At 43.1% G+C, this 25290-nt stretch overlaps 1 protein-coding gene across 1 annotated transcript; it reads left to right on the top strand.

Annotated features, from left to right (window-relative positions):
- The first annotated feature begins 6642 nt into the window (after positions 1-6642).
- On the top strand, positions 6643-24437 carry LOC100194622 (adenylate kinase 1-2). The gene is given in 7 exon segments (NM_001139707.1): positions 6643-6714; positions 11552-11604; positions 12436-12471; positions 12983-13146; positions 13448-13564; positions 21903-22094; positions 23970-24437. Coding segments are annotated over 6 exon segments (585 nt in total). The 5' UTR covers positions 6643-6714; positions 11552-11597; the 3' UTR covers positions 24039-24437.
- The last annotated feature ends 853 nt before the right edge of the window (positions 24438-25290 follow it).

Consider the following 25290-nt stretch of genomic DNA (forward strand, 5'->3'; position numbering starts at 1 on the left):
CCAGATACTGACTGTTACTTTTGATTTTGACCCCCCCCTTTGTTCAGGGACACATTATTCCGTTTGTGTTAGTCACATGTCTGTGGAACTTGTTCAGTTTATGTCTCAGTTGTTGAATCTTGTTATGTTCATACAAATATTTACACATGTTAAATTTGCTGAAAATAAACGCAGTAGACAAATTGAGAGGACATTTCTTTTGTGGATAATGGGAAAAAAGGGCGACACCTGGAGGGGGGTGGGTGTGACAGTTTATATTTTGTTCAGTATAGTATGCATACTTACTTTATCATGTACTTCTTATTTTTATATCTTGTGTGTTTTAGTTCTACCTTATTATTTTTTCTATTAGATTATTATTGATTACTGCATTGTTGGGGTTAAAGCTGGCAACAAAGGCATTTCACTGTACAGGTGCATGTGCCATTAAAACGTGAAACTATGTAACAGTGGTCAGACTGCAAAGCTCTTTATTCAGCTTGAGTTGTGGTTCACCTTTGCACATTGGCTCTTTTCCTGTTTGTTGCAATAACACAGATGCATCATTTCTCTTTTACTCTTTTAGGATCAGCCTTCCTTTGATAATTACTGTACATAAACAGCCTCTCCTCTATGATGTCATAGGGAAGCTTGCTATGGGAATAAAAGTGAGCAAAGACCAAGCAATTCCCATGCATCTCCAATCTTCTGCTGGAACAGACCACAAAGCTTTCATTGGGCACACCACGTCATTTAAACGTGGAAATGAGGGTGACATTTGGTTGAGACATTGGTCAATGAGATTTCAAAAAGACAGCCAGAGGTTTCCTGAATTCCCAATGTGTTATCACTATGCGTTCAGCCATTTAAAGGTTAAACACATTGAAAATTGTTATATAATGACAGATATTTTGTATTTATACAACAACTTAATGTGCTATCACTGTGCTTCATGTATTAGCACAACCAAATGACCTGGATTGCAGTTTACATAGTGTAAGTGATCAATGCTGTTCAAGATTCTGCACAGATTATTACAGCAATTGTGAAGCTCTCCACAGACCTGCAACCTTTGCATGCTATCATCTTGAACATGCACGCTTTCTATGATTACATAAGAAGACATTTATAGTTACAGTAGGCTAACCTCAAAATGTGGCCATGGATGTGTTACTTATTTTAAGGTTGAATAAATACTGTTACATTAGATTCTAAGATAGCCTCAGCTTTAGGCTATTTACTGTGTTACAAAAAGATTATTGAATTGTGTTTGGTTGACAGCACAATCAAATATCGACATTTAAAGGGTATCTAATGCTTGGATAGTTTCATCTGAGCCACTGGCTTAATCCTATTTTTGAACCTATTTTTTGTTTAGTTGGAGACGTGAATCCAACATTTAATATGTTAACTTGTTTCTAGGCTATTTACTGTATTGCAAAAGTGACAGATTCCACTTTGTCTACAAATTAAGAATTTATATGTTGGATTAACGTCTCCATCTCAAACAAGAATCAAAGTTAAAGAATAATACTAAATTAAATAAAACTTTATTTAAAGTTAATTTAAAGTTTGATTTGATTTAGTCCTACTCTTTAACTTAGATGTTTGTTTGTAGACAAACTGGAATTAAAACAAGACTAAGTCAGTGGCACAGATAGAACTATTTAAGCAGAAGATATTGTAAATCTCCTTCAAATGTTGATATTTGGTTGCGTTAACAACCAAACACAATTCAATATCCAGTTTGTCTTCAAATTAATAATTGGATTCCCATCTCCATCTCAACCTAAAGTCAAAGAAAAAAAATAGGACAACATTTAATCTAATCTAACTTTGAATGCACTTTAGATAAAGTTGGATTTAACTTTTAACTGTGACATGAATCCAATATAGAGTATTAATGATTAACTTGAAGATTACTTTTGAAATCTACCAAAGCTTGGAAAAATAGGCCTATATGTATTGCTTATTTTTCAGTTGAACCCTGGGTTGAATTGAAACTATAGCTGTTGATAACTTTGGAAATGCTATATAGGCCTAAATAGTATCATTCATGATATATGACGTATAAAGATTGGTTACATTTAATTTGTTCTGTTAAACTTAGCCTTTGGAACAACTTCGATAGCAACAGCTAATATACACTGCTCAAAAAAATAAAGGGAACACTAAAATAACACATCCTAGATCTGAATGAATGAAATAATCTTATTAAATACTTTTATCTTTACATAGTTGAATGTGCTGACAACAAAATCACACAAAAATAATCAATGGAAATCCAATTTATCAACCCATGGAGGTCTGGATTTGGAGTCACACTCAAAATTAAAGTGGAAAACCACACTACAGGCTGATCCAACTTTGATGTAATGTCCTTAAAACAAGTCAAAATGAGGCTCAGTAGTGTGTGTGGCCTCCACGTGCCTGTATGACCTCCCTACAACGCCTGGGCATGCTCCTGATGAGGTGGTGGATGGTCTCCTGAGGGATCTCCTCCCAGACCTGGACTAAAGCATCCGCCAACTCCTGGACAGTCTGTGGTGCAACGTGGCATTGGTGGATGGAGCGAGACATGATGTCCCAGATGTGCTCAATTGGATTCAGGTCTGGGGAACGGGCGGGCCAGTCCATAGCATCAATGCCTTCCTCTTGCAGGAACTGCTGACACACTCCAGCCACATGAGGTCTAGCATTGTCTTGCATTAGGAGGAACCCAGGGCCATCTGCACCAGCATATGGTCTCACAAGGGGTCTGAGGATCTCATCTCGGTACCTAATGGCAGTCAGGCTACCTCTGGCGAGCACATGGAGGGCTGTGCGGCCCCCCAAAGAAATGCCACCCCACACCATGACTGACCCACCGCCAAACCGGTCATGCTGGAGGATGTTGCAGGCAGCAGAACGTTCTCCACGGCGTCTCCAGACTGTCACGTCTGTCACGTGCTCAGTGTGAACCTGCTTTCAACTGTGAAGAGCACAGGGCGCCAGTGGCGAATTTGCCAATCTTGGTGTTCTCTATCAAATGCCAAACGTCCTGCACGGTGTTGGGCTGTAAGCACAACCCCCACCTGTGGACATCGGGCCCTCATACCACCCTCATGGAGTCTGTTTCTGACCGTTTGAGCAGACACATGCACATTTGTGGCCTGCCGGAGGTCATTTTGCAGGGCTCTGGCAGTGCTCCTCCTTGCACAAAGGCGGAGGTAGCGGTCCTGCTGCTGGGTTGTTGCCCTCCTACGGCCTCCTCCACGTCTCCTGATGTACTGGCCTGTCTCCTGGTAGCGCCTCCATGCTCTGGACACTACGCTGACAGACACAGCAAACCTTCTTGCCACAGCTCGCATTGATGTGCCATCCTGGATGAGCTGCACTACCTGAGCCACTTGTGTGGGTTGTAGACTCCGTCTCATGCTACCACTAGAGTGAAAGCACCGCCAGCATTCAAAAGTGACCAAAACATCAGCCAGGAAGCATAGGAACTGAGAAGTGGTCTGTGGTTACCACCTGCAGAACTACTCCTTTATTGGGGGTGTCTTGCTATTTGCCTATAATTTCCACTTGTTGTCTATTCCATTTGCACAACAGCATGTGCAATTTATTGTCAATCAGTGTTGCTTCCTAAGTGGACAGTTTGATTTCACAGAAGTGTGATTGACTTGGAGTTACATTGTGTTGTTTAAGTGTTCCCTTTATTTTTTTGAGCAGTATATTTAGTTATTAAGGGGTCTCTCAATAATCATTCTCATGATAGCACATTGGTAGTAGTCAGTGTTCTGTTCAATGTTCTCTACCTATAAATTACTCTAAATACCCCAGTTAAGTTCAAAAGAATACACAATAAAAATTGCTCACACCATTCAAACCAATGAAGGGCGGTTCTGAACAATTGAAACTGGATTTCAAAGAGATGATTGATTCTCTGCTTAAATGCGGAAGACACATTTTAGTTGAATGCATTCAGTTGTACAACTGACTAGGTATCCCCCAATCATATCTGGCCATGTGCCCTCTCTGATTCATGGCATTGAACGCTTTAACAGGATTCTTTCTCTTCACAACTGGCTACGTGATTATTGCATCTCAAAGAGTGTAACTTTTGTTGACAAATTCAATACCTTTTGGAAACAGAACAGGTTTTATTAAGGAGGATGGGATTCAGCACGGTTATAGGGAAGGACATTCAACAAGCACATCACTTACACAAATGACTGATGATTGGCTGAGAGAAATTGATGATAAAAAGATAGTGCGGCTTTTGACATTATCAATCATAGTCTGCTGCTGGAAAAACATAAGTGTTATGGCTTTACACCCCCTGCTATATTGTGGATAAAGAGTTACCTGTCTAACAGAAGACAGAGGGTGTTCTTTAATGGAAGCCTCTCCAACATAATCCAGGTAGAATCAGTAATTCCCCAGGGCAGCTGTCAAGGCCCCTTACCTTTTTCAATCTCTACTAACGACATGCCACTGGCCAATTTGTTTATGTGCGGATGACTGAACACTATACACGTCAGCTACTACAGCGACTAAAATGACTGCAACACTTAACAAAGAGCTGCAGTTAGTTTCAGAATGGGTGGCAAGGAATAAGTTAGTCCTAAATATTTCAAAAACTAAAAGCATTGTATTTGGTACAAATCATTCACTAAACCATGAACCTCAACTAAATCTTGTAATGAATAATGTGGAAATTGAGCAAGTTGAGGTGACTAAACTGCTTGGAGTAACCCTGGATTGTAAACTGTCATGGACAAAACTGTTGATACAACAGTAGCTAAGATGAGGTGAAGTCTGTCCATAATAAAGCGCTGCTCTGCCTTCTTAACAACACTATCAACAAGGCAGGTCCTGCAGGCCCTAGTTTTGTCGCACCTGGACTACTGTTCAGTTGTGTGGTCAGGTGCCACAAAGAGGGAATTGGGAAAATTACAATTGACTCAGAACAGGGCAGCACGGCTGGCCCTTAAATGTACATGGAGAGCTTAAATTAAGGATAGGGGCGGCAGGTAGCCTAGTGGTTAGTGCATTGTACTTGTAACTGAAAGGTTGCAAGATCAAATCCCCGAGCTGATAAGGTAAAAATCTGTTGTTCTGCCCGTGAACAAGGCAGTTAACCCCCTGTTCCTAGGCCGTCATTGAAAATAAGAATTTGTTTTTAACTGACTTGCCTAGTAAAATAAATAAATATGCATGTCAATCTCTCATGGCTCAAAGTGGAGGAGAGATTGATGTCATCACTACTTGTTTTTGTAAGAAGTGTTGACAAGCTGAATGCACAAAGCTGTCTGTTTAATCTACTAGCACACAGCTCAGACACCCATGCATACCCCACAAGACATGCCACCAGAGGTCTCTTCACAATCCCCAAGTCCATAACAGACTATGGGAGGTGTACAGTATTACATAGAGCCATGAGTACATGGAACTCCATTCCACATCACGTAACTGATGCAAACAGTAGAAGCAGATAAAAAAACGGATAAAAATACACCTTATGGAGCAGCGGGGACTGTGAAGAAACACACACACAGGTACAGACACATGCCTACACACATGGGTGCTAGCACACACTCTACACGCATGTACATTGTTGTATTCTTGTATGGTGGTATTATGTATTTTATGTTGTGGATATGTAGTGGTGTAGCGATGTTGTATGATGTACTATTTTTTTGTGTGTGTAATGTACGTGTCTTGATGTGTTTGTACCCAAGGAAGAGTAGCTGTTGCTTTGGCACCAGCTAATGGGGATCACTAATAAAATACACAAAAATACAAATGAGAGTTTGGAACATTAAAGACTATTATATCAGAATAATATTTTGTCGATAGAACATTATATACCCAAGCTCTCGAAATATAAAAGCTGAGCTGTGCTGGGCTTGGTTAAAACCCTGAATGGGAAACTAAATGATCAGCTGTAGATCAACTCTCCAGTAGGAGGTGCTGCCCAGCCCATTGTTTAAACAAAAAAAAAATATATATATATATATAGTGTATATAATGTTGAATTAATGACGTTTCAAAGGTACAAATTCAACACATTTTATACAAGGTTTGTCTATGCTGAAAATTGGTTACAATGATGACATAATCCTGAGGTTGAAATTTTACCCTCAAAACAACAATTGATAAATATTTTCAAATCCAATGTATTTTCCATGTAGATTCCACGTCAGAATACATTGAGAAATGACATTGAAACAACGTTGATTCAACCAGTTTGTGCTCAGTGGGCTCCTTTGTACAGTAGTTGTGTGTTTCCCTACTGACCTCCCCAGCAGTTGGTTCAGTCCATATTAAAGGAACTACATCTCAATCTGCAGTTAGTTGATAATCCCCCCCTTAACTGACTTCCTCATTAGCTTGGTGTCTCCCTAGCTCTCTCTCTTTTCCCCTCGATTACATAACCTCTCCTTAATGAAGCAGGGCGTAAAATTTAAATGCAAAGAGAGCAGCCGCGGATCGAACACACAACACAACAATAATTAATCCTTAGAGAAGCACACTGCCTGCAAACCCTCCCCCCCTCTCTCCTCCTGTCTCTCACCCTCCCTCACTCTCCCTCTTTTCCCAGAATGCACTGGTGTCTGAGCAGGCTGAGCTGCGCTATAAAAAGGAGGAGGAAGGAGAGGGAGGGCCACCGTGCATCAGGGACACTGCTCAGACACACACAGGATACAGGGACAGTCACACTGGTGGACAGATCTGCACCGTTACAGAGAGGTCAGTACAGTACAGACACACAATGGCAGCAGCGCAGAAGAAGAGAGAGTGCAGGAAGTATGGCTTGGGGGCTTGTTGTGCTGCAGGAAGACAGAGAGAGGCTTGTGAGGGAATAGTGGGCAGGGCTGCTTGACTGGCTGGAGAGAGAGAGAGAGAGAGAGAGAGAGAGAGAGAGAGAGAGAGAGAGAGAGAGAGAGAGAGAGAGAGAGAGAGAGAGAGAGAGAGAGAGAGAGAGAGAGAGAGAGAGAGAGAGAGAGAGAGAGAGAGAGAGACTGTGCAGTGGTGCCTGATCTTAGCTGTAACTGCTTCTCTGATGCAATTCATTTAGAGGCTATGAAAGGCTGACAGCCAAAGGAAGTATGAGTCATTCTATGTGTCATCCACCATGGCTGTGAATGGACTAGACCATCGCACAGTATTTATAAATCTCAGTGACTGACAAGAGCATGCCTAGGCTGCATGCACAGAAGGAGATAAAAAGAACAGGCATGGCTGGATTTTGACACACTCATCTTTTATTGAGCTGTCATGAAGTTCAACTGGAATTTCCTACATGTTCCTGTGCCTGTCCTGTTGCTTCTCCCCTCATGTTATTTTTGCATTCCGACATAGGCCTACCTTATTTGCAGTATGGCTCTATTTACAGCATGTTGCATTGATATGAGCTGCTGCATGCCTTTTCATGCTATTGATTCTTCTCAGTTAATGGTGCAGCTCCAAAACAGCGAAGCCCTACAGCCTGGAACTCACACACACACACACACACACACACACACACACACACACACACACACACACACACACACACACACACACACACACACACACACACACACACACACACACACACACACACACACACACACACACACACACACACACAACAAAGCTACAGTAGATCTCTCTCTCTCTCGCTCTTTCAGACTACAGAATATCATAACTCAGACTGGGCTGATGATGTCAAATAGTTTCCCTGCTTTCCCTTAAAGGCATATCACCACTATTAAAGTAGCAGTACCACAGGAGGACCACATACAATATGGTACATCACCTGCGTTGCACAACAGCGAGCAGGGGACACTGCAGTTGTAATGACGGATTATGTGCTTATTGCTAAGTACTCTATGCTACACTTTCATTGGCTTTCCCAGCTGCAAGTGCAATACAGCATTCCATGTGCTTTCTGGGAATAGTTGACATGGTATCTGGGAACAACTGCATGGGGGACTGACAGGGTATTTTTATAGCTGGGGAAAGAGAGGTGCAAAAAAAATTAACAGTCAATGTGGTCAACATTGTGCAGCGTAACATAATATAACACACATGTTACGCCTCATGTCAAATCAATCATACTTCATAACGGTAACCCCAGCTGCCAGGGGCATGTCCCTGACTGGAGGCCATGAGTGTTTGGCATTCCAAGTAGGCTGGAGACCCTGATGAGGGCACCATAATAGGCCAGGATGGGAGTCCCAAAAGGGCACGGCACAGACTCAGATGCCTGGGTGACATTTACAAAGACCACAGGGTCAACAGCCCCTACATAAAACCTGCCACCCTGGACCTGGACTATTGAGCCTTCAGAAAAAGGAAGATAGAGTAGATCCTCTCAGCTCTGTCAGGTTGGATGGGGGGTGTTGCTGCACAGTTATTTTCAGGTCTCTCCAGAGATGTTAGATCGGGTTCAAGTCCAGGTTCTGGCTGGGCCACTCAAGGACCAGCCAGAATGGGGTGGAATGGGGTGAATGGGGTGGAATAATCTTATCAAGCACTGTCTAGTGCAGCTAGACATGTGTAGACACATACACCAGACAGTGTGCAAACAATATGGCCGCTCTATTGAAACACTTTTCCAATGGTGAAATTTATACTCGAGCCTGTCTGTGGAACACGGCTGAGCTGTGACCTTTTCCTGGTGCATTATAAAAAAAATCACAAAGCAAATGAAAGGACATCTATGCTTAGTGCTACTAGTCACCTGCCTACCCATTTCTTTGGCAGTGTCACTGCAATAATTAATCATAGGATATTTTAAACCAGAAACACCTTCTAGTGTGTGTGGTTGGTAACCTGTAAGTTTATGCAATGAAAACTACTGCCATGACACGAGAAAACATGCAAACATTATTCTATTCAGTCCCTAATGAATCTGAATATCCTGTTTTCTCTATGGAGTTCAACGCAGGATACTCAAACCAACAAAAGGTCACTAAGTAACCAAATAAACCCTTGATTATGTTCCACTGTACTCAGGTTCAGGCTAGAAGAAGGGCTAGTCTGTGTTAGTGTATCTGATGCTGCATTCTAATGATTCCCTTCTGTAGACTGGGTCAAGTTACATTTTTTTATTTTTTTATTTCACCTTTATTTAACCAGGTAGGCAGTTGAGAACAAGTTCTCATTTACAACTGTGACCTGGCCAAGATAAAGCAAAGCAGTTCGACACATATAACAACACATGGAGTTACACATGGAGTACACATGAAGTAAAACAAACATACAGTCAATAATACAGTAGAAAAATGTGTCTATATACAATGTGAGCAAATGAGGTGAGATAAGGGAGGTAAAGGCAATAAATAGGCCATGGTGGCGAAGTAAATACAATATAGCAATTAAAACACTGGAATGGTAGATTTGACAGTAGATGAGTGTGCAAAGTAGAAATACTGGGGTGCAAAGGAGCAAAATAAATAAATAAATAAATACAGTAGGGGAAGAGGTAGTTGTTTGGGCTATTTATAGATGGGCTATGTACAGGTGCAGTGATCTGTGAGCTGTTCTGACAGCTGGTGCTTAAAGCTAGTGAGGGAGATAAGTGTTTCCAGTTTCAGAGATTTTTGTAGTTCGTTCCAGTCATTGGCAGCAGAGAACTGGAAGGAGAGGCGGCCGAAGGAGGAATTGGCTTTGGGGGTGACCAGTGAGATATACCTGCTGGAACGCGTGCTACGGGTGGGTGCAGCTATGGTGACCAGTGAGATGAGATAAGGCGGGACTTTACCTAGCAGGGTCTTGTAGATGACCTGGAGCCAGTGGGTTTGGGGACGAGTATGAAGCGAGGGCCAGCCAACGAGAGCGTACAGGTCGCAGTGGTGGGTAGTATATGGGGCTTTGGTGACAAAACGGATGGCACTGTGATAGACTGCATCCAATTTGTTGAGTAGGGTGTTGGAGGCTATTTTCTAAATGACATCGCCAAAGTCGAGGATCGGTAAGATGGTCAGTTTTACGAGGTTTTACATTCAAGTTACATAATATACAAATGGTAGTGTGTTTCATCTGCAAAATACTTGGTCAATCAGAGATGTGTGGAGAATCTGAGGAAACGTTATTCTCACATACATTCTCACAGTGCATTCGGGAAGTATTCATACCCCTTGACTTTTTCCACATTTTGTTATGTTAAAGCCTTATTCTAAAATTGATTACATTGTTTTCCCCCCTCATCAATCTACACACAATACCCCATAATTACAAAACATGTTTTTTTTTTTTTTTTTAATCAAAAAATTAAATATCACATTTACATAGGTATTCAGACCCTTTACTCAGTACTTTGTTGAAGCACATTTGACAGTGATTATAGCCTCGAGTCTTCGTGGGTATGACACTACAAGCTTGGCACACCTGTATTTGGGGAGTTTCTCCCAAATTTCTCTGCAAATCCTTTCAAGCTCTGTCAGGTTGGATGGGGAGTGTCGCTGCACTGTTGTTTTCAGGTCTCTCCAGAGATGTTCGATCAGGTTCAAGTCCAGGCTCTGGCTGGGCCACTCAAGGACATTCAGAAACTTGTCCCAAAGCCACTCCTGCGTTGTCTTGGCTGTGTGCTTAAGGTTGTTGTCCTGTTGGAAGGTGAGTCTTTGCCCCAGTCTGAGGTCCTGAGCGCTCTGGAGCAGGTTTTCATCAATGATCTCTGTACTTTGCTCCGATCATCTTTCCCTTGATCCTGACTAGTCTCCCAGTCCCTGCTGCTAAAAAACATCCCCAAAGCATGATGCTGCCACCACCATGCTTCACCATAGGGATTGTGCCAGGTTTCCTGTCTCGGAGCTCTACGGACAATTCCTTCGACCTCATGGCTTGGTTTTTGCTCTGACATGTACTGTCAACTGTGTGACCTTATATAGACAAGTGTGTGCCATTCCAAATCTTGTCCAATTGATTACATTTACCACAGGTGGAATCCAATCAAGTTGTTGAAACATCTCAGGGATGATCAATGTAAACAGGATGAACCTGAGCTTAATTTCGAGTCTCATAGAAAAGGGTCTGAATACTTATGTAAATAAGGTATTTCTGTTTTCAATTTGTAATACATTTGCGAACATTTCCAAAAACCTGTTTTCGCTTTGTCATTATGGGGTGTTGTGTGTAGATTGATGAGGAAAAACATTTATTTAATACATTTTAGAATAAGGCTGTAACGTAACAAAATGTGGAAAAAGTCAAGGGTATGAATACTTTCCGAATGGACTGTACATTATAAGAAAGTAGCAAGTTCAGACGCAAGTGGTTATTCTCACTTACACATTTTCTCTTTTGCTTGGACATCAACTGTCTTAATGTCAAAACTGAGAAAGAGTATAGGCTTTAGTACAATATAATGAATATGAATGTTTTCAGATTAGATTATGTAATTTGTGGTAATTCACTTTTGACAGAGATTCGTAAGTATACTAAGATAAACTACTGACCGATATTACCATCTTTGAAATGATATGGGTGACTATATTAAATAAGAAAATGAGATTGTTTAACCAAAATATTTGCATGGAATCAAATGCAGTCGAAATGTGATACTAGCTCTGAATGTACAAGCTAACATCTGTATTCTCAGTCTTCTATTTCAGTTAAAAGGAACCACCCTTACATAACAGATCAAGATGGCAGGTAATTATGAGAAATTATATTATGTTGGTCAGCCTTTTACATAACACTGTTTTCATGGTGGAACTGCATGCTTAGGCTATGGTGACCTCTGTTGGTTATTCTTGATATTGCAATAGCTGAAAGGAACATACTGTACCTTTTAACACAACACACATGGGAAAATAGTTTACATGAGTTTGTAGCTACACATTCTATTGTTGTTGATTAATCGATGAGTGAACATGGATTTCTTAGCAACGTCTTATAGCTACTACTTATCAATGACTGATACGTTTTTTCCATTGAGAGATATATTTGCACTGCTTGTGCAAATCCAATCCAGATGTAAAAAACTCAAAGACTTTACTAGAAAGTACTTTGTATTCCCTAGTGACTTTAACACTGCATTTCCTCATGTGGAAACATGTAAAATAACTCAGAATATTATGCATAAAAATCCCAAATTGCTACCAAGTTTGTGTAACTACAGTGAATTTGGATAAACTTACCCCAGAATTCTAGTTAGGGGCCATCTTCTATGTGGTCACAAAGCATTGTGGTTGGTTATAGTTGCCAAGGTAACTCCATTGTAGTCTAATTAGGCAGAGTAGAGCATGGCAGGCTAGCTCCAGTGCAGTGTTGTGAGGTTCCGTGTCAAGATGGGTTGCTCAGCCAGCTGCTCTGGACGAATTGTCCATTCTGATGATGGTTTGTTACACTGTCACATTTAAAAAAATGTTTACTTGGTTCACTCTTAGCAAGCTGCAGGGTTAATAAGTAACCTAAACGTCTAAAGTTGTTTCTAGAACTACCAAGACTCACATGCTGCTCTGTTGTCTCTGTTCCTTCTAGACAAAATCAAGGACGCAAAGATCATCTTTGTTGTGGGTGAGTGAAATACATTTTTCCTCTAATTTTGTGAAACCACACACAAAATCAAAATCAACACCATCAGGCAACACAATACAAAATGTGTACATGTTCTAAACGCCTGATATTCATAGGCCATCATTGTAAATAACAATTTGTTCTTAACTGACTTGCCTAGTTAAATAAAATAAAAATAAATAAAATAAAATATTAGATGTGTAGAGAACACTTCTCTTGAAGGAATGCACTAAAGTATACAGTAAATACATACAACAGTCCTGTGTCATAGACTTCCAACCATCACTAAGGTTATGGCTTGATGGAATTCACCAACCACCAGTAAGGTTATGGCTAGATGGGATTCACCAACCACCACTAAGGTTATGGCTAGATGGGCTTCACCAACCACCACTAAGGTTATGGCTAGATGGGCTTCACCAACCACCACTAAGGTTATGGCTAGATGGGCTTCACCAACCGACCAAACACCACTAACCCCTGGCCTGTCCTTTTTGTATCTGTCCCCAAGGCGGGCCTGGCTCTGGCAAGGGCACCCAGTGTGAGAAGGTGGTGGCCAAGTATGGCTACACCCACCTGTCCTCCGGGGACCTGCTGCGTGCTGAGGTGGCCTCCGGCTCTGAGAGGGGCAAGACCCTCCAGGCCATCATGCAGAAGGGAGAGCTCGTACCCCTGGTGAGTTGGACAGCTTATAGAATCATATCCACAAAGCACTTACTATGTAACATCACGTCAATTAAATGTTGTTATTACAGCAATTATAGTCTAACTTCATACATTTATGGTATAAGGTATAACCATTTGTGCTGAACTCCTTGCAATAAGTACCAATAAATCAGGTAAATACCAATTGTAATAGGGGTGTTATTGTGTTCATAGTTATTTTTCAACACAGAAGTAAAACTGTTCAAACATCTTTCTATGAGGGTGAGTGTGTTTCCTGTCAATAAATAGTACATGTGCTTCCCTCCTATAGGACACAGTCTTGGACATGATCAAGGATGCCATGATCGCTAAGGTTGACGTGTCCAAGGGCTTCCTTATTGATGGCTACCCCCGTGAGGTCAAACAAGGCGAGGAGTTCGAGAAGAAGGTAAGAGGAGACAGGAACATGGAGACACATTTATAAAATCCTTACTCTTCCCAGGGGCAGACTTTGTGATTTGGAGGTCCCAGGCAGAGGCCAGTCTGAGGCCACCCCTGCTCCCCACCCTTCTCAAAAAGGTGTTATGGGATTTATAGTAAAGACATGTCATTTATCTGTAAAAATGTATTACCTTTTAATGTGCCATGAACACAACCAGTCATGATATTTTCATCTGATTGTCAAAAAAAATCACTTAAAAAAAACTGGTTACCTTAGTATGTTCATCCAAAATAATTCCAGCATGCGAACAGTGCACTGTGCACCCGCCAACTTTCCTTCAATTCGCAAGTGGCTCACCAGAGAAAGCATTTGATCGAGCGAAATAGTGCCCTTCTGTCTTACGATATGTAGCCCATGTATCTGATACTGTCTGGCCAAAAAGAGTATGACATGCCTTAATCTTTTTGGCCAGACACCATCCGATACATGAGCTACACATACACATACATGTCCTCTGCATCGACGACGATGGCAGTATTATCAGCAGCACCTGTCTTTTTTACCAAAGAAATGCATATTGTATCTCCCTAAGCTAACACAGAATTGTTTTAAGATCAAATCAAATCAAATGTATTTATATAGCCCTTCTTACATCAGCTGATGTCTCAAAGTGTTGTACGGAAACCCAGCCTAAAACCCCAAACAGCAAGCAATGCAGGTGTAGAAGCACGGTGGCTAGGAAAAACTCCATAGAAAGGCCAAAACCTAGGAAGAAACCTAGAGAGGAACCAGGCTATGAGGGGTGGCCAGTCCTCTTCTGGCTGTGCCGGGTGGAGATTATAACAGCACATGGCCAAGATGTTCAAATGTTCATAAATGACCAGCATGGTCAAATAATAATAATCATAGTAGTTGTCGAGGGTGCATCAAGTCAGTAACACAAGAGTAGGCAGTGGCTCAGCCGCTTGAGAGTATCTCTACCGCTCCTGCTGTCTCTAGAGAGTTGAAAACAGCAGGTCTGGGACAGGTAGCACGTCCGGTGAACAGGTCAGGGTTCCAGCAGGTCTGGGACAGCAGGTCTGGGACAGGTAGCACGTTCAGTGAACAGGTCAGGGTTCCATAGCTGCAGGCAGAACAGTTGGAACTGGAGCAGCAGCACGGCCAGGTGAACTGGGGACAGCAAGGAGTCATCAAGCCAGGTAGTCCTGAGGCATGGTCCTAGGGCTCAGGTCCTCCGAGAGAGAGAAAGAAAGAAAGAGAGAAAGAGAGAATTAGAGAGAGCATATTTAAATTCACACAGGACACCGGAAAAGACAAGAGAAATACTCCAGATGTGACAGACTGACCCTAGCCCCCTGACACATAAACTACTGCAGCATAAATACTGGAGGCTGAGACAGGAGGGGTCAGGAGACAGTGTATAGCCCACAAAGATCTCCGCCACGGCACAACCCAAGGGGGGGGGGGGGGCAACCCAGACAGGAAGACCATGTCAGTGACTCAACCCACTCAAGTGACGCACCCCTCCCAGGGACGGCATGGAAGAACACCAGTAAGCCAGTGACTCAGCCCCCGTAATAGATGGTCATACCAAGGATAATTTAGCTATTTGATTTTGAATTTTAAGACCCCTGTAGGTATAAAAATATATATATTACAAAATGATTTGATGAAACATTGAATTTGGCTTTACTGCTATTAGCCCACAAAAAAGTGTTTAATAACAGATTAATACATGGAAAAAACTGCCAAAAATCAATCAAAAGGAAGTATGTTTTGAAGTGCCTGTCCTATATCTTAGAGAAATAAGCTACAAACATAATAAGAAATGATCATGGAACTACCTGTATACCTTTGATGTGGAAATAAAATGTTCAGCCCGGTACCAGGTTACCTTCAGATGAGTCTTGTGGAACTTCAGAGAGCAAAACAGAGAACAGATGTTAGAGATACTTTCATGAGAAGATTGATTTTCGGGATGTCTCCTGGTCTGACAAACAACTCTGTAGCTAGGGCCACCTTCCACCGCTGATGTTGAAGGCAAACATTGGCGGATGTGGTGGATGAGACGTAGCCCATGCAAAACAGATATCTCTATCTTAAACAGATGGATTTAGATTTTTTCAATTATTTATTTATTATGCCTCAAGAACAATAAATTATGTGAACCAGCCTTGAACAAAAGAGATCTCAGAAGACCTAAGATTAAGAATTGTTGAGTTGCATAAAGCTGGAAAGGGTTACAAAAGTATCTCTAAAAGCCTTTATGTTCATCAGTCCACTGTAAGACAAATTGTCTATAAATGGAGAAAGTTCAGCACTGTTGCTACTCTCCCTAGGAGTGGCTGTCCTGCAAAGATGAATGCAAGAGCACAGCACAGAATGCTCAATGAGGTTAAGAAGAATCCTAGTGTCAGCTAAAGACTTACAGAAATCTCTGGAACATGCTAACATCTCTGTTGAAGTGTCTACGATACCTAAAACATTAAACAATAATTGTGTTCGTGGGAGGACACCATGGAAGAAGCCACTGCTGTCCAAAAAAACCATTGCTGCACCAGGATGTTCCACAGCGCTACTGTAAAAATATTCTGTGGACAGATTAAACTACAGTTGAGTTGTTTGGAAGGAACGCACAACACTATGTGTGGAGAAAGAAATGCACAGCACACCAACATCAAAACCTCATTCCAACTGTAAAGTATGGTGGAGGGAGCATCATGGTTTGGGGCTGCTTGCTGCCTCAGGGCCTGGATAGCTTTCTGTCATGAATTTCCAAGTTTATCAAGACATTTTGCAGGAGAATGTTTGGCTATCTGTCCGCCAATTGAAGCTCAACAGAAGTTGGGGGATGCAACAGGGCAACGACCCAAAACACAGAAGTAAATCAACAACAGAATGGCTTCACAGAAGAAAATACATCTTCGGAGTGGCCCAGTCAGAGTCCTGACTTCAACCTGATTTGAGATGCTGTGGCATGACCTCAAGAGGGCAGTTCACACCAGACATCCCAAGAATATTGCTGAACTGAAACAGTTTTGTAAAGAGGAATGGTCCAAAATTCCTCCTGACCGCAGGTCTGATCCGCAAATACAGAAAACATTTGGTTGAGGTTAATGCTGCCAAAGGAGGGTCAACCAGTTTTAAATCCAAGGGTTGACATACTTTTCCCACCCTGAACTGTGAATGTTTACACGGCGTGTTCAATAAAGACATGAAAATGTATAATTGTTTGTGTTTTTAGTGTAAGCAGACTGTGTTTGTCTATTTTTGTGACCTATGAACTGCTTCTCTTCTAGTTTTTATGAGAAGTATTACTGTGATGAAAAATCCAGATTGTCTGCAGAATCAAATAACTTTCAGCTCAGACACCCATTCATACCCCACAAGACATCCCAACGGGATCCTCTTCCCAGTCCCCAAGTCCAAAACGAATTCACAGCAACGCACAGTTTTATATAGAGCCTTGATCTCATGGAACTCCCTTCCAGCTCCAATCACTCAGGCAAACAGCAAAATGACCTTTAAAAAACGGATTAAAAGACAACTCATGGAATGGTGGGGACTGTAAGGGGACACACACAAACACACCCACACACAGACACACTCTAACACACTCATATTTTTTTAGTTGTAATGTTTGTATAATTTTTTTGTTGCATTGTTTATATATCGTTGTGTTTTAAATGTGTGTTTTGTTACTTGCCATGTTTTATGGTTTTTTTGTGGACCCCAGGAAGAGTAGCTGCTGCTTCTGCAAAAGTTAATGGGGATCCAAAAAAACAATCTACCAAATCACACACTTTAAAAGACTGTAGAATGAATATGCCTTAAGCCACACCCCTACAAACATCACCAGGTGATGGGATTGCACCCCTCTCCACTATGGCCACATTTTGAGTACCGTAATTTCCGGACTATAAGCCGCAACTTTTTTCCCACGCTTTGAACCTCGTGGCTTAAACAATAACGCGGCTAATATATGGATTTTTCCCGCTTTCAATTTTTTTTGAAAGGAGATGACTTCAGTGGTTTCAGTGCACAGGAGGAGGAAGATAGTGATCAATGACTTTCTTGGTAGGCTACTGTTTACTGCTAATTTTTTATTTTTTGTTACAAGCCGTGTTTCTTTAAAGCCTATTTATTTTTGTTACAAGCCGTGTTTCGTTAAAGCCTGTGTAAAGTTATTTAAAAAAAAAATATTAAATTCAGTGGGTGCGGCTTATATTCAGGTGCGCTCAATAGTCCGGAAATTACGGTAGTCTGTCTGTAAATCTTAATGTATTTTGGAGAAGTGTCACTACCGAACATCCGAATCCATCAAGAAATATGTCAACTTATGGTTTTGGGACTAAAATATATGTTTGCTGGGATGCCCACATGAAAGACAGCCAGCCAAATGTAAGCAATGGGGATTTTTTAAAGAACAATATCAGTCAAAATTGTCTAAACCGAAACGGTCACAACCAAAACAATTGACACAATAGAGATATCATCTTTGTATCTGTGCCAGCATGGAGTCTGTGACAGCACCAGCAGCACCATTAAGGCTATCTCCAATCTAAAGTTGCATGCGCCATGCTCTACCAACTGAACTACAAAGGACCACCATGTGGGTAGTGGACAAGTGCAAACTTCAGGAAAAAGTGTAGTGTATTGAAATGCATAGCCAGCAGGGGGGGCTCCAATCCTCCAAGATCCCAAACATTGACATCTATTTGGCCAAAACATAGAAGTCTATAATGTGCTTTACTTTACTGTACTAAACTGTACCCTGCGCTCTATTGTACTGTGCTGTACTGTAACCTACTCTACTGTACTGTACTGTACTGTGCTCTGCAATACTGTAATGCACCCTGCTGTACTGTACCCTACTTAAGTTTACTTTACTTGAGTTTCTAACAATTGAAGAAAGGGCTCTTGGACTCTTGATCTAGTGGTCTTGGTCTTGAGACCACTCAAGACCACACACAGACCTACCTCTATGACTAACACTTGACGGTAAAAGTAAAAACAATAAAGTCAAAATAAAACATAACGAAAAGTAAGTTTGAATGACACTGAGGGGCAGTGTTGTTACAGTTAATGCCGGTTTGCCTGAGGCTGATGAGGTACAGGTATTTGTACACATGCAATATGCACACACTCTCATTCAAATGCACACATGTGCACATACACGGACACACACACATGTAAATAGTGCCATACATGCACTCAAACATTTTCGATTGGCCTTGCTGTTATGGTTTTTTGTTGTCCTTGATGTCTTTTGTTTTTTGCATTGTTTTCTGTTTTCCTTCCTGTCTTTGTCTTTTTTCTCTTTTGTTCATTTTGTTGGTTGTTGGTGCATTGTAGGGGGTGTCTTGGGGGTGGGGAATGGATGGTTGAGGGTCCACTCTAGGGGAACTGTGGGGGGGATCTTGGAGGGCTGGTGGGAGATCTGTCGACGTGCCCTTGAGCAGGTCGTTGACCCTGGTTGCTTCTGTGTGTCACACTGGATGGGAGGCTGTTAGATGACTAATGTGATGTAGTTGTTGAGCGGCTTCATTGCAAGTATATCGTACGTTTTAAATATTCAATATTCAATATTCAATAAAGTAATAATAAACACTTGACACTGAAATGCCTGGTATTTGACCAAAATAAAGATAAAGTGATCATTTAAACATCTAACAACATACAAATGCTTTATGCATAAGTAATTCGATCATTCAACAAGTTTCAGATTCATACAATCAACATTGAACATTTTACAGTGTCACGTCCTGACCAGCAGATGGAGCTGTTGTAGTAGTTTTGGGGTCAGGACGTGGCAGTCTTGTGTGTGTGTGATTGTTCTGTGTTGGTCTTGTGACTCCTGATCAGGAACAGCTGGGGATCGTTGTTCCTGATTGGGAGTCATATATGTAGGAGTATGTTTGTCACTTGGTTTTGTGGGTAGTTGTTTTTGCACTGCGTTGGTGAGCCTGCAAAACTGTTTAGTGTTGTGGGTATCATTTATTGTTTTGTCAAGTGGATGCGTTACTCTTTTTTTGTTAATTAAAATATGAGTATCCACAACTCCGCTGCATTTTGGTCTTCCCTGCAACACAACGAAGGATTTTGTGACAGAACTACCCACCACCAAAGGACCAAGCAGCGGAGAAGAGGACAGAGGCAAGTGAGGGAGGAATGTTGGAAGCAGCGCGCTCGGGAGGTGATGGATTCCTGGTCGCTGGAGGTGTTGACGGAGAGGATTGACTGGACATGGGAGCAGTTGCGGGCCCACTGTGACAACCTGCCTGGGAGGCAGGTAGAACCCGAGAGGCAGCCTTAATAATTTTTTAGGGGGGGGCACAAGGGCTATTTGGCGGGACGAGATTACAGCCCCATGCCAGCTCCCCGTACCCTTGTAGGGCAGACTGGACAGGTCCCGTGCTTTGGGGTTGGGGCTGTGGTGAGGCCTGGGATTTTCAGGCCGGTAGGCAAGGTACCAGCGCCCCGCATGTGCCAGGGCGAAGTAGGCATCGAGCCGGAAGGGGTGATGCCAACCCTGCGCTCAAGACCGCCAGTGCGCCCTTTCGGTCCGGTGTTTCCCGCTAGACGCACTAGCATGGAGGTGCGTGTCTCCAGGCTGGCACGTCCAGTACCAGCCCCACGCATCAGGAGTCTAGTGCGTCAGCCCAGCCTCGCCAGTCAACAGTCGCCAGAGCTGACCGCCAGTCAACAGTCGCCAGAGCTGACCGCCAGTCAACAGTCGCCAGAGCTGACCGCCAGTCAACAGTCGCCAGAGCTGACCGCCAGTCAACAGTCGCCAGAGCTGACCGCCAGTCAACAGTCGCCAGAGCTGACCGCCAGTCAACAGTCGCCAGAGCTGACCGCCAGTCAACGTCGCCAGAGCTGACCGCCAGTCAACAGTCGCCGGAGCTGCCCGCCAGTCAAAAGTCGCCGGAGCTGCCCGCCAGTCAAAAGTCGCCGGAGCTGCCCGCCAGTCAAAAGTCGCCGGAGCTGCCCGCCAGTCAACAGTCGTCGGAGCTGCCCGCCAGTCAACAGTCGTCGGAGCTGCCGGCCAGACTGCGCTGAACTGCCGGAGTGGCCAGACTGCGCCGGAGTGGCCAGACTGCGCCGGAGTGGCCAGACTGCGCCGGAGTGGCCAGACTGCGCCGAGCTGCCGGAGTGGCCAGACTACCCCGAGCTGCCGGAGTGGCCAGACTGCCCCGAGCTGCCGGAGTGGCCCTCCTGTCCTCTGGCCCAGCCCGAGGGGCCCGTCTGCCTGGCGCAGCTATCGGCGCCACCGAAGTGGGCGATGCCGAGGGTGGAGCAAGGTCCACGTCCTGCACCGGAGCCACCTCCAGGATAGGTGGGTTGGGGAGGGAGGGTGTAGCACAGTGCAGTCGTTGACGGCAGCCACCCTCCCTTCCCTCCCTTATTGTTTAGGGGTTATTGTTTATGGGTTTTGTTGGGGATTTTGTTTGTTGGTGTTTTGTGTTAGGTGCATTCCGGGGTCTGCACCTTGAGGGGGGGGGGGGGTACTGTCACGTCCTGACCAGCAGATGGAGCTGTTGTAGTAGTTTTGGGGTCAGGACGTGGCAGTCGTGTGTGTGATTGTTCTGTGTTGGTCTTGTGACTCCTGATCAGGAACAGCTGGGGATCGTTGTTCCTGATTGGGAGTCATATATGTAGGAGCCTGCAAAACTGTTGTGGGTATCATTTATTGTTTTGTCAAGTGGATGCGTTACACTTTTTTTGTTAATTAAAATATGAGTATCCACAACTCCGCTGCATTTTGGTCTTCCCTGCAACACAACGAAGGATTTTGTGACATACAGAGAAGAATAGAGATGATATTTCTCTAAATAAAATGTAAAGGTTTTGAAAATCAGGCTAAAAATCATGTTTTTACTATTTTGTTAATTTAGTATGCGAATCGAAAACGAATCTGTAATAGAAGGTTAATCAAAACGATCATTACTGTGCATGGTTCTCCCTTTATAGCAACTTTTCCCACTATGTTTCAGCAGTGACACATTTAGTGGGGTGGTAAGGAATTCAGGTAAATATTTCAGATATGCAATACAAACAAAGTGTGTGAGTAGTACATACGTCTGTCTACCTGACATGTGTGCTAAAAGTTTGGAGAAATAGGCTTTAAATGGACATTTTTACACCAGTTCTGTAGAATGACCCATACATGAACTTATGAGGTGTCCTTTCCATTCAAAAATCACCAATAGCTCAATATCCCTCTATTTCCCATAGTCCTTCTCTCAATAAATATTTCGAGTTTTGCCCATCACCTCCCACTTCAGAGGACTATATAATTTCAAAAACCTTTGTGTTCACCATTATGTTTGTCTTCTCACAGATCGGAGCCCCCTGCCTGCTGCTGTACATTGACGCCAAGGGTGAGACCATGGTCAAGAGGCTGATGAAGCGCGGTGAGACCAGCGGCCGATCTGACGACAATGAGGAGACCATTAAGAAGCGCCTGGACCTGTACTACAAAGCCACCGAGCCAGTCATCGCCTTCTACTCCAGCCGCGGCATCGTCAGGAAGGTGAGACTGGAACAAATAGCTATAGGCTACTGTCATGAGATAAAAGATAGAGGAAGTTTGTCATGTATGACAGTATGTCATAGCACAGTGGAATAAAAACATATCCATTTTATTTTTATTTTTAAATGGCACGTAAAAAATATACTGCTCAAAAAAATAAAGGGAACACTTAAACAACACAATGTAACTCCAAGTCAATCACACTTCTGTGAAATCAAACTGTCCACTTAGGAAGCAACACTGATTGACAATAAATTTCACATGCTGTTGTGCAAATGGAATAGACAACATGTGGAAATTATAGGCAATAAGCAAGACACCCCCAATAAAAGGGTGGTTCTGCAGGTGGAGACCACAGACCACTTCTCAGTTCCTATGCTTCCTGGCTGATGTTTTGGTCACTTTTGAATGCTGGCGGTGCTTTCACTCTAGTGGTAGCATGAGACGGAGTCTACAACCCACACAAGTAGCTCAGGTAGTGCAGCTCATCCAAGATGGCACATCAATGCGAGCTGAGGCAAGAAGGTTTGCTGTGTCTGTCAGCGTAGTGTCCAGAGCATGGAGGCGCTACCAGGAGACAGGCCAGTACATCAGGAGACGTGGAGGAGGCCGTAGGAGGGCAACAACCCAGCAACAGGACCGCTACCTCCGCCTTTGTGCAAGGAGGAGCAGGAGGAGCACTGCCAGAGCCCTGCAAAATGACCTCCAGCAGGCCACAAATGTGCATGTGTCTGCTCAAACGGTCAGAAACAGACTCCATGAGGGTGGTATGAGGGCCCGACGTCCACAGGTGGGGGTTGTGCTTACAGCCCAACACCGTGCAGGACGTTTGGCATTTGCAAGAGAACACCGAGATTGGCAAATTCGCCACTGGCGCCCTGTGCTCTTCACAGATGAAAGCAGGTTCACACTGAGCACATGTGACAGACGTGACAGTCTGGAGACGCCGTGGAGAACGTTTTGCTGCCTGCAACATCCTCCAGCATAACCGGTTTGGCGGTGGGTCAGTCGTGGTGTGGGGTGGCATTTCTTTGGGGGGGCCGCACAGCCCTCCATGTGCTCGCCAGAGGTAGCCTGACTGCCATTAGGTACCGAGATGAGATCCTCAGACCCCTTGTGAGACCATATGCTGGTGCGGTTGGCCCTGGTTTCCTCCTAATGCAAGACAATGCTAGACCTCATGTGGCTTGAGTGTGTCAGCAGTTCCTGCAAGAGGAAGGCATTGATGCTATGGACTGGCCCGCCCGTTCCCCAGACCTGAATCCAATTGAGCACATCTGGGACATCATGTCTCGCTCCATCCACCAACGCCACGTTGCACCACAGACTGTCCAGGAGTTGGCGGATGCTTTAGTCCAGGTCTGGGAGGAGATCCCTCAGGAGACCATCCGCCACCTCATCAGGAGCATGCCCAGGCGTTGTAGGGAGGTCATACAGGCACGTGGAGGCCACACACACTACTGAGCCTCATTTTGACTTGTTTTAAGGACATTACATCAAAGTTGGATCAGCCTGTAGTGTGGTTTTCCACTTTAATTTTGAGTGTGACTCCAAATCCAGACCTCCATGGGTTGATAAATTGGATTTCCATTGATTATTTTTGTGTGATTTTGTTGTCAGCACATTCAACTATGTAAAGAAAAAAGTATTTAATAAGATTATTTCTTTCATTCAGATCTAGGCTGTGTTGTTTAAGTGTTCCCTTTATTTTTTTGAGCAGTGTATATACAATGTGACAATACACCCAAGTGTCTCATCTCACATCTCTCTGAAAACTCTAACACTCTCGCTCAGAAAATACTCTTCACTTTACAATGATGATGCCACCCCCTTTGTAATCTAATTTCATGCCTTTCTTTCTCTCGTTCTCCTCAGATCGACTCCGAACTGCCTGTGGATGAAGTCTTCGGACACGTTGCCAAAGCTATCGATGGCCTGAAGTAAAAAGCAAACATGACTGGATCTAAATTTATTTTTTGTTATTTTTTTCTAAATGTCCATCTTATGCTGAACAAAGCAACAACCTGCTGAGCCACCTTGGTTATAATGAAAGGCCATTAAAGAACAGTGATGCCTTAATTCAACACTGTACTTCTCCTTCAGCAATAATCTCTTGTTACAGTTCACCAACCACAAACGACACCCATATACGGCCATATTTACAAGAATGTCATAACTTCCTGAGAGTCTACTGTTCACTTCCTGTTTGCCTGCCATGTCTTGTCCACACTTACAGTACAGTATGTCTATGTGTGTTTGTGTGTATGTATTATGTGTGTGTGTGTGGTTTTCTAAAAACCATACCTGTTCCTCTGTCTCATTAAAACATCACCTTCAAACTAACCAAACAACTGCATATTTATTTAATATCTGACAGAAGAGACCTTCTCAATGGGATAAATAATAGGTTGATACAATCTCACAGAATAACACACACACACACACACACACACTTACCGTTAGTGCTGATCTCAGCTCTATGTAATTAATAGAGGGGGCTGTCAACACTTCGCCTGACCTTACATGTACAATGCCTTCCTGGGTTGGGCTCTGCTGCACTCTCTATGCTCATGTGTCGCCATATGGGCACTGGAGTATGTGGGAAAGCATGGAGGGTAGACTCCTTTATGCTTGGTGCTAAATGCCATGCATTGACAGACATGGCAGCAGGCCATATCCATCCTTCAGACATTCAGGATACAGTATAGTTCTCCCACTGCAGGAATAAAGTACAATAGTAACCAACAGTTGTAAAAGAAAATATAGTATGTTCATATTTTATTCCACACTCTAACACCTCATGATATGTCTCATTACATCACATAACAGATCTGCTGTATCTTGAGGGAATCCTATTTGAGTCAGAAAAGGATGTTCATATAATAGGTAAGATATACAAAACCTTGCAGAGAGCCTATCCAACAGACAATCTTTTAGAAAAAAATATAAACTATTGGAATCAAGACTTAAAAAGAACTGATATCAGCACAAGATGGAGGAATGTTGGAACATAACTAACAAATTTACAGTTAACGTTCTACGTTTAATCCAGTATAAACAAATGTACAGAATATATTATACAAGACAAAATTCACAAATTCTACAGCACAACAGCAGAGGCATGTCTTAAGTGTAAAACTAACGACACAATAATCCATGCCTTCTGGGAATACTATAAAGTCCAAAAGCTATGGGC

The sequence above is a fragment of the Salmo salar genome, chromosome 01 (assembly GCF_965601325.2).
Source record: "Salmo salar chromosome 01, fSalSal1, whole genome shotgun sequence".
NCBI lineage: Eukaryota > Metazoa > Chordata > Actinopteri > Salmoniformes > Salmonidae > Salmo > Salmo salar.